At 36.6% G+C, this 10686-nt stretch overlaps 1 protein-coding gene across 4 annotated transcripts; it reads right to left on the bottom strand.

The window, feature by feature from the left end:
• Positions 1 to 1645: 1645 nt before the first annotated feature.
• LOC147501259 (DUF21 domain-containing protein At1g47330-like) lies at positions 1646 to 9186 on the bottom strand. Of its 4 annotated transcripts, none has more exons than XM_086606290.1 (12): positions 8912 to 9186; positions 8744 to 8820; positions 8570 to 8653; positions 8360 to 8473; positions 8167 to 8253; positions 5337 to 5476; positions 5161 to 5248; positions 4546 to 4619; positions 3400 to 3572; positions 2391 to 2659; positions 2244 to 2290; positions 1646 to 2097 (listed from the first exon to the last, which is right to left on the bottom strand). In XM_086606290.1, exons 1-12 carry the CDS (start codon positions 9087 to 9089, stop codon positions 1836 to 1838), a joined length of 1593 nt encoding a protein of 530 aa, XP_086462416.1. In that variant the 5' UTR covers positions 9090 to 9186; the 3' UTR covers positions 1646 to 1835. The 4 variants fall into 4 exon arrangements, with proteins under 4 accessions (XP_086462416.1, XP_086462417.1, XP_086462418.1 ...); XM_086606291.1 differs by having other exon boundaries at positions 2391 to 2656; positions 8912 to 9149; XM_086606292.1 differs by having other exon boundaries at positions 5161 to 5244; positions 8912 to 9103.
• Between the last annotated feature and the right edge of the window lie 1500 nt (positions 9187 to 10686).

Here is a 10686-nt window from a genome sequence, read left to right as displayed (position 1 = left end):
CAATTTGCTCAATTCTAAGTTTATAATGTGGAATGTGATGTCTATCTCATTTGAACAGCAGGAGACACAAATTTGGTTTGCTTTTTCATTCAGAACAAATTGATAAACAGACACTAATGCTCTCATCATCTATAGCTTGTTTCATTCAGAACAAACAAACACTACCGACTCTAATGCTCTCTACTCTGTAATGGTTCACATCCACATATCATCTAAAAACTCAACGAGTAAGGTTTGCATAAAACATACTTCCAAAGACATCTCAAAAATCACTTCAACCAGTCAATACATTCAAACTCAACCCGGTCAATACATTCAATCTTTAAAGTCGATACAATTCACTTCAACGGGACAACAACAAGTAAGCAAAACAAACACTATAATCCATTTCTCTTTCTCGTTCTTCTTCTTCGCGCAATTTCAGCTCTCAATTCTGCGCAATTTCAGCTCTCGGTTCTGCAATAATCACTTCATGATCATTCCCTGTCGGTGGATCAACCCAGGCAAAGAATAAACACCTTTCTGGGTGTGGAAACTTTCTACACCCAACAAATCTTCTTTCGGGGTTCGTTGGCGTCTGAGAAATCCATAACTTGGGTTCAAGTCCACAATAGCAAACGGTTCGGAATCGGGAGTTGCCTCGAGAGTTCACAGATGTGGTAGAATTGACATAGACATCTAGAATTAGACATAGAAATCTAGAATTTGAGTAGAAATGATGAGTTTGAGCAGAAATGATGAGTTTGAGCAACAACAGTGAACTAGGGTTTCAATTTAGATTTTCCATGGTTTCAATTTGAAAATTTGTGGATTAGGGTTTCAAATTAGGTATTTAGGGATTTGGGGATAGAAAATACGAGAGGGAATAATTTTTTGTGCGCGCGCGAGTGGTTTTGTTGGTAGGTCACGTGATTTTCTCATGTCTTTGTTGACTTGACTTGACCAGAGTGTGTTGAGTGTGCAAGAATTTGATACATCTCAAAATTAGAATTAGAAATTCCATGTAAGAAAAAAATTAATCCACATCACTCTTCAGGTGCCGGAAATGAACCGGAAATATGAAGGTGGATACGTTTTACAAGTACAGGGTTAAAATTGCCTAAACTGAACTTTAGGGGGTAAGTGGTAAAACTTGACAAGTTCGAGAGTGAAATATGCCAATTTGCCAACCCTAAAATTTTATCACTTTCTTGTATAAATAAAAAATCTCTAATGATTTCAATGTTTTCTTTGATGAAATGTTGGAATGAATAAATTGTTTTTCCATTATTTTCCCCAGATTTTATTAGTTTAGAACACCCTAAAATTTTTATTCCTTCGTACATGCTAAAACCAACAAAGCTTTTCATTTAATTTTTTTTTTGTTCAGAAATTGGGAAAAACAACTCAAGATATGAAGCCAAGCCCCCTAAGCAATTTTATCAGGCTGTGTGTACTCGAGCAAAGAGGTAAGAACTTCATCTGCAGAATTGGTAGGATAGAATTGTATAAGAGTCTCTGCTTTCTAAGACCAAACTTGTGATATCAGGAAAACTATTGATGAATTGATTTTGAATGTGATGCAAGGGTACAGCTGTAGAATACTTTTTCACCCCAAAAGAGATTTGCAAAAGTTTCAGAAACACAAGTAGTCCACGCTTCACAGTTCAAATGAAACCATTTCATTTCTGTATGAACATTAATAGAGATAAGGAACATCCTTCTTATGTTTTGAGATGGCCAAACCATTACAATTTCGTAGTGAACTCAGCCCTTGCCTGTCATAGTTACCGAATTCTACCCTCTATTCAACTAATCTCACTGGACCTTTGATTTACAAATATCAAGCTTCTTAGTTAACAGTTTAAGTCCGAACCTTGGGAATTACTAGTAGGTGAACTTGATACAGAAGTACCGGTGGAAACTGAAAGTGCTGGTGTGGGTCCTGGAACCACCAGCTGAGGGGATATAGGTGACTGCTGACTGAGATTGAATCCCTTGGCCGACAATGCTGATGGTGGTGTTGGCATATATGCTTTTGATAACAATGTAGGAGAAGGCTCTTGCGAGTTCAAGTAATTCGTCTTTCCTTGAGATGCTTGCATGTTGATCTTTATCCTGGACCCCAGTAATCATAAAGTTCAATCAATAGTTTAACAACCGAAATTTCATAGGAACCAATACTGTCAAGTAACCAAAGTACAGACCCCATCCAAGAAGCTAGTCAAACAAAAGAAAATTGGCGAACAATATTTTAAACTTACCTGTTGTGAATATTTACGTATTCATCTGTCTCGTCCAATATCTCCTCCTGAAAAAAGCAAACATCTAAGATGAGAATGGACCATCTTATGTGTATGAAACTACGAAAGTGAAGGGAGCAAAACAAATTTTGTCATATCTTGGTTAACCTGTAGAAGTTCCTCAATAACATCTTCCATGGTTATTACACCCACAACCTGTTCATTGGATGAGAATTCTGGGATTGGAGAATTTTCAACATCCAGAATGCAATATGAACAATCTCTATGTCGTTTCTTTGATCCAGGAGCAATCGGAGGACAATTATCTGACTGTTGATAGCCCTTCCTGCTTGGAAATGCTGTCTGAGAATCACAACACTCTTGTTTGACCCCAGCAGTCTCAACACCAGCATTAGGAATTGCCCCACTAACCTCTGCTATTTTATCAAGAAAATTGTTTTCTTCAGTTAAAATGCCCACGGGAATTCAACAGGCCTGACATGGTACCCCACAAGCCCACAGCTTATTTGCTACTACAGAATTTCTTAACCAGAAGCAATACTGAGAAAATAACTACAACTCTAACTTTAGGGCCACTAGCAAGAGCGACATAGGTAATGGAATCTTCAAGTTCATATCTTAGATCATGCTATTGAATCTCAAATGTAAACAAGTGTAATAATCCAACAGATTAAATCTCCCAGGAATATAATTTGCACCAAAATTTCAATGGATGGCTTTGTCACATTAATAGGTTACCATGGACTTGGTCATCTTTCACTCTGCCAAGTAATAAAATTTCACACAGGCACTTGAGATCACAAGTACCACTAGATCACTTTGAAGTAGATTGCCAATTCCCCATAAACAATTTAAAGATGAAAGTACTAGATTTTACATGAGACCAAATATTTATCATTCCCTTCCTCAAATAATATATCCTTTAACATATAATATCACATTCCAAAGGTTAGATGGGAGTCCCAATAACTGAGATAAGTGAAAATTAGCATTATTTATGTATTTCTACTTCTCTGGACAAGTCACTATAAACTAGCGAGGAAGAGCAAACAGTGGTGGAGGGTGTGAACCATGTATACGAACAAAGTCAAGACTTTACCAACCAAGCTAGCAACCACACATGCAAAAGAGAATAGAGAGTTATTCTTCATCTCACCTTCCGCATATACAGTTTTAACAGATGGGACCCTGTGCTTTCTGCGATTCAGCTTAGGCTCCACATGCAGCACCTCGTTTGAGTGAGAAAGATCCTTTAGAACAACAGCTATATGGCTGTGACCCTTCTGAAACTCATTTAGAATATCATAAAGCGGCATATTTTCTGAAACCCTGCAGAATAAACATTGAATATAGTTTTGAACATGACAACTTCAGCATAGCTCAAGTCAAAGCACAAAGAAAATACAATACGATGATGACATGAACTTCCAAACTAAATGCTGGAATTCATAAGGACCCGTCAAAATGGACAGTTTGAGCTTTTAACAACTATATTGAACAGAAGTAAATGCAAAAGTATGAAATCCTCCATTATGTTAATCTGAACAACAGAGTGTCAATTAGCATAATGGCTACACGCTAAAAAATTAAATTTTGGATACCAAAGATGATAGTTTTCAAGTGCACATCTAGAACTGTATTGAACCAAATATAGGATAATCAGTACGATAAACGCCACTGGTGGTCACAGATCAATTTATCACTCTGCAATCTGCATGACTAAATAGCACAATATAAAAGCCAGACTAGAAAATGACCGACAGAAGGGCTGCTAGTGTCCTAACAATGATTAATTTTTTAGGAAAAAAGAAGTACGAAATCCTCAATTTATCCAAAGTGTGAAGTGAATTAACAATTTCCACTTGTTTTTGGATCTTTCAATTTTCGGTAACGCCGGTGAGCATCGGTTCTTTAATCTCAATGATTGTAAAGGACGTAGCTCACTGATTGTAAAAATAAAGTGTAATTATAAACCCTGCAGCCCACCAATAGAATTCGTGTGGTCGCTCCAATAAGATTTCAGAACAAATAGAGTTTGTTTGAACTAAATCAGAGTACAGTAATATAGAAGCAAGTCTATGGTACGCAGATATGGCAGGATAAAGTCCTGCAGCTGCATGGATGATGCCTTTTACTGAAGTATCCGACATGGTACAACACCTAGTTTTAAGTATTGGGTGCCATAGAAGCAAGACAGAAATTGGGCCCAAGGCACATACACTTTTATTTTCTTTCTCAGTTAGTAGATTTAGTGGTAGAAATCAAATAGGTTGAGGTTAACATCTAAAGAGAATGTACTGACCTAGGAATTTTCCGAATGGTCATTTTCTTTAGAGAAACCGCGTCATTTGGATCAACTGTCAACAGATTTTTCACCTACACAGCAAATTGTTTGTTAGATAATAAGGGATACAGGGGGAAGAACAATCCTACTGAAGGCATGGGAAATGCAAGTTCTAGTAAACTGGAATAGATGAAGAAACTAACTCTTTTTACAACCAATTATAGCTCATCAATATCAAATATGATGTATAAATCTTGAGTCAAAATGGCTTCAGCACAATTCAGACACACATTGATGCTTCAGAACCCAAGATAATTTAATTGGCTACAGCTGAAAAGAAACAACTATTTACGCCCCCCAACCAAAAAAAAAAAAAGAAAATCCAGTTTCTAGTTTCCCCTATAAATATTCTATTCTTGCTAAAATTCCCAAACTAAATGAACCGGCCTTAACATTCCAAGGGTGTAAGGGGAACCAGAAACTGATGATGACTCGCAACTTTTTCTTCCCTTGTTCTAGAGTCTAGACACGTTTTTGAATCATTCTTGGTCTAGTGCATGCAGTATATACGTTAGTTCCATAGAACAGATTAGATCATCCTAAGCAAAATTTAAAGGTTGAATTTCGACTTACCAGGATTAGTCCAATTATGTTAGTTGGGTTTCCGGCATAGACTGGAACTCTACTATGACCCTTGGCCATTATAGAGGACAAAGTCTGCCTGAGACAAAGAATGAAGGAAAGAGATTAGAGTAACACTTAATTAGGAGGTGACCAAACTAAAAAGAAAAGAAGAGAAGATAACCCACAAATCAAGAGCGCCATCCAGATCAAGAGAAAATGCTTTGGATATGGGGGTCATGGCATCCTTTGCTGTCTTCTCAGTCAATTCAAGAGCACCAGCAATTATGGTAGTTTCATCATGAGACAAATCTCCACCTTTTCCGGCCTAAAAACATCAAACAACAATTATATCCTCCTACATTAAACATAAAGAATAAATAGAGAGAGAGAGAGTACTATGTTGAGATTTATGATCCCACATCGAGTATATTAAGTCTTGCACTCGAATAAATAAATCTTGGGGGATCTCCACTTACCGACCAATTAGTTTTAAGTTGAATGCCCAAATTTAAAATGGTACCAAAGCAAACTATTTCTTTGACCCAAAGGACACATGTACTACACATCACCCATTTAATAATTGTCCACGTGTTTGCTCAAGATTACACCACATGTGCGGGGGCATGTTGAGATTTATAATCCCACGTCGGGTATATTAAGCCTTGCACTCAAATAAACAAATTATGGGCCCTCTCCACTTATCGCCAACTAATGATTTGAGTTGGATGCCCAAATTTAATATACTGAAAACAAAAAATGTCAGCTCAAGAACAACAAGCACATCACAAAGCCAACCTAGCCTACCAACATTATGCTCTGATGTGCTCCAAAATGAATTCCATTGTAACATGGAAATTTGAGTATAACTACAATCTACCAGTAGTTGTGTCGTGTACTTCCTCCATCATAGATTACTTCACTCATTTGTAAGCATAGAGAGAATCAGAATTTGTACAGAATGAGACAGAATGACAGGTTATTACAATAGGTTGGAACGAGACATAGTGTTTTACAGCAAAAACCATCATGGCAGACAGTAATTTAACTCAACTGGTTCACTAAGTTATACACAAAATTCATGTTACACTTTGAAAGTATGCTTCTACCAAGCTGAGAATCTTGATAAATAATAATAAATTAAAAGTTTATAGCTTGAAAAGTTGATTAATACATGAATTTTCTTTTGATGTACAGAGAGCTACAAAGATTCAACCTTACTACATGTAATGACCAACCGCATAGCAGGTGCCGACTAGCAAAGTCGGTAAAACCTTTGGGTGATGATACCAGAGGTCTGGGGATCGAACCACGCCAGCATCAAAGAGTTACTGATCTCATTTAAAACAGGCTTGCCAATCAAAAAAAAAAAAAAAAATTGACCAACCGCATACCCCCAGTCAATACTGTCACCACCGACACAAGTAAATGACAGTCCATTACATATTATCCGGGATCCAAGACGACTTCCTACCAGATTGGGGACCAACTTACCACCCACCCACCACCACCACCACCCACACACACACACACATGGAATACCACACTAGAACTATATTGGACTAAACCCATACACTCCAAAACACAAACTACTTAATATATTCGCCTTATCATACTCCCCCCCCAAGTTGAAAAACATGGTTTCTTTATTCTCAAGCATAAAGTACAATAAAGAAACACAATAAAACAACCAACAACATCCCCCCTTAAAAAACTTATGCAAAACTTTTTCTTTGAATAACACAATATCTTCTAACATCCAAGCTTTAATTAGCAGACAAAAACTTCAACACGAACATTGGCACTGAAGAATTTCCAACAACAAAGCACACAATAGCCACTGGTACACTTGCCTCAGGGCTCAGGCACAACCACACAAGTATCACAAACTACGAGAAAACATACCCTGGCCAATAGTATCACATACAACGGCATAAAACAATGTATCAACAGGAAAATCCACACACATGGAGCACAAGAACATGGTGAAGGTTCGAGGCTCGCTCACTAGAACGCAAGATGGTAGTAGACTAGTAGCAAATATTTTACCACAATCCAATACCAAAACAAAATAAAGCAATGGTGTTAGTTGTCAAGGCGGTGCGGCACAAAAACCAATCAAATATAACCTAAAGACTGCATCAACCAACTCATATTTTCCGCAGTTGCATAATAACTCCAGCAGAGAATATATAAAATATGTTACACTACACGTTCTCAAAGCCCGTCCAACGAAATCGGCCATTGAGGAGTTTCACCAAACTCAAACAGTGTAGGGAACAAGGCAAAACTCGAGACAAAGAACCAGAGAAATCAGCAAAAACAGGGGAGGAGCAAAGAAAATATAACCACTTTTTTGTTGCTATTAACACCAAGAATCAACCAGTAGAAGGCAACCATTTTCTGATTTGTAACATGAGCTTGATATGAGGACTTTGCTACCAGTACTGGAACTGGTGAGTAAGGTTCATGTAGTTCAAACACTTTTGTAACTTTCTTTCTCTTATATACAATATATAAAACTTATTACCAAAAAAAAAAAAAAAAAAAAAAAAACAGTAGAAGGCAACCATTTTCTGATGGTCGGTTACGAAAAGTGTGAATACGCGCACGTATGAAGGCTAGAGATGTGATATCTTATTGTGAAATAATGTAATGAAATAAAACCTTTTAGTTGAAGTGATTATTACACGAACTTCCTCTATTGGTCTTGGGTTTTGTCTTATATACTCTATAAACTACTCAACTTATATACCTTCATGCAGACAAAAACGGAATCTGCATGTGATTTACAGTCTACCACACAGTACTGAGGATGCTATTTCAACCATTTTTATGTGAGTTGATTTGGATTTACTTTCATTTCTTTGAAGCAGAAATAGTAAAATTTATCTTAAAATTTTCTCCTTCGATATTTTAAGTATGTTATTAGGAAGTCCAAATGATCTGACTCCATAGTGTAAATTGCAGTGCTCTACTAACAATTACAAATATCTTTCTGGATGCAGAAAAACATACCTCATTTCCATGAAAATCAACAAATGTCTTGAGCTCAGCTCTCCTTAAAAGGGCAGCATGCCCCTTACCCAACATCCAATCCAATATCTACAGATTATAACATTTTAATCAGTCAGCAATACAATTTTAACACTAATCAAACCATACAGAACAAAAAAATAACAAAGAAATTGTGTACATGCAGGTAATCCACCTTACTGATTGGATAAGCCACTGGAAAGAAGAGAAAAAGAAGCATGCGAACAAAAGGTGCCATCACTGCTCCCACCTTCATTCCATAACGAGTGCAAACGGCTTGTGGCATTATCTATACTTCCCAAACACAAACAACCAACAAAGACTTTTTAAGGATTGTACAACAGCAAATACAAAACACTCTTCCACTAGAAGAATTAAAGCTTACCTCTCCAAACAAGAGGATTAATGTCACTGACACCAAAATGGCCGCCCAAGGTTTCAATAACTTGTCCAAGAAAATAGGCAGAGACTAAAACACAAATCACAATCAAATAATCCATAAAATGGAATAACCAAATACACATATAACAAAAAAGAAGTATGTGGAATTACAACACACCTCCATGGCTAAAGAGTTCCCAATCAAAAGAGTACATAATAACAAGTGTTGATTCTTCACCACTGGAAATATCTTAGCTGCCCAAATACAAAAATTATATAATTCACTTCTCTTTGACTTAAAATACAGCCTACTAGTCAATTTTGAAAAAAAAAAACAAAATGTTACCAGCATGTTTACGGTCTTGGGGACGACCAGATTTGATGAGAACTTCAAGATCAACTAGACCAAGTGACATCAAACCCAAAGTTAAACCAGCCATAAGACCAGCAAAACATACCAACCCAACACATGCTATTAGATACATCCAGAACTTCGTCTCACAGCACGGTACGTCTGCTGCCATTATGTTCACACCACACTACTCTTCTTTGAAGGTGGTCAATATATACTAGTTTTTTTTTTTAATGTTTAATAATAGTTTGTTGTTGTTTATTATACGATGCTTACAAATCTAGTTGTGTGGGGTCCAGTATGTCAAATTGTTACTAGTTGAACCACTTGAACTTGAACGAACTAAAACGGTTGTTCAGGTATTCTGATTCTCATATTCTCAATAAATTTGTTTGGGAACGTTTGTAGCGCGAGTCATTGGATGATACGACCGTTTAACACCAGTTTGTTTATGACGGGCCTTCACCCCCAAAGATTGTAAACTAACACGTACTACAGCCACTACATTTTTCAGAGTGTCAAATATTCTCGTGCCCCATTTTTTTTTAGTCTTGGGCTACCGGCTACCCGAGAATATCTTCATAGGGATAAGAGTTTCGAGGCCGTTGGATGTGTGACCGTTGGTCATCCAACGATCCGAAAGTTAAAAACAAATCAACGTTGTATTTGTTTTTTATTTTCAGACTGTTGGATCACACATCCAACGGTTTCGGATCTCGATTTCGTCTCTATAAAGATATCCTCAGATAGACGAACTCTTTTTTTTTTTATGGTTATTCGTAATAATTTACATCAAAACTAGTACAGTATATGGAAAAATTAACGTATAGGTTCTAGCTATGGCCGGCGGTAAAACGAAAAATGGAGTGGACCACAACAAAAGCCACTTTGACATTTTCGTGGGCTGCCGCTGATTCACCAATACAATATATTAAGCCATTAAGGTAGTTGAGTGCTTGAGTGTAAAGTGTAAACTAGTACCATGGTGGACTAATTTGGTCTGTATTTAAATAACCATGGTGGACTAATTTGGTATGTTTCTAGTTGTATTCGTAGCCTTTTGGCAACCAACTATCAATAAAATTCAATTATCAAAAAAAAAAAAAAAAACTAATTTGGTATGTTTCAGGCGTGTGATCCAGGAAATCTTTCTGATGGGATTAAACATCCTAATAACTTATTATTCTGGCACTCATCCCTTCTCGAAGCTTTTGATAGTAATGCACTAATGCATACCCACTTAATTGTATAAAACATGTTATTTAACTAATGTATGTATACGTCCTACACTCCTACGCTCTGCATGCAAACTCACTACTAGCTAATAATAGCACATATTTAAAGCGTATTTCTATCATTCTCTATCTGTCAAATAATACATAGATTGTGCTTATTACAAAATCAATGTTTGTCTTGTGTGTGCACGGCTAGCTTACACTTATTCAGTTGGGCAGAACAAATCAACAAAGATTCTATGAGTCCCTATATCGATTTATAGATTTTATTATAACTTATTCAGTTGGTATATTAAGAAACTAAGAACAAATCAACAAAGATGTTTTCTTAGTTTTAGAAATTTATGAGTCCCTATATCGATTTATAGACTTATATGACGATAACATGCAGCTACTCTCTTACCTTCTTAGTTCTTACTTTATTAAAACTAACTCTATACAAAATGCATATAGTTGAGCACTTGGGCTTAAGCTAAAGAGCACTCCACATACCATTTTTGAAAAGGGAGTTCATAAGAGTCAAGAAATCTAAGT

This window comes from Coptis chinensis, chromosome 4 (assembly GCF_015680905.1).
Source record: "Coptis chinensis isolate HL-2020 chromosome 4, ASM1568090v1, whole genome shotgun sequence".
Classification (NCBI taxonomy): domain Eukaryota; kingdom Viridiplantae; phylum Streptophyta; class Magnoliopsida; order Ranunculales; family Ranunculaceae; genus Coptis; species Coptis chinensis.
Note: the sequence above shows the minus strand (reverse complement) of the source record. Positions and strands in the feature narration are given on the sequence as shown.

Bases quoted from the DNA above. Each gene is read 5' to 3' on its own strand.
- LOC147501259 (XM_086606290.1), bottom strand. From the start codon at position 9,089: ATGGCAGCAGACGTACCGTGCTGTGAGACGAAGTTCTGGATGTATCTA. The intron at 4,620-5,160 runs GTAAGTCGAAAT...TTTGCTGTGTAG, and splicing joins ACATAATTGGACTAATCCTG to GTGAAAAATCTGTTGACAGT. The intron at 3,573-4,545 runs GTCAGTACATTC...TTTATTCTGCAG, and splicing joins ACCATTCGGAAAATTCCTAG to GGTTTCAGAAAATATGCCGC.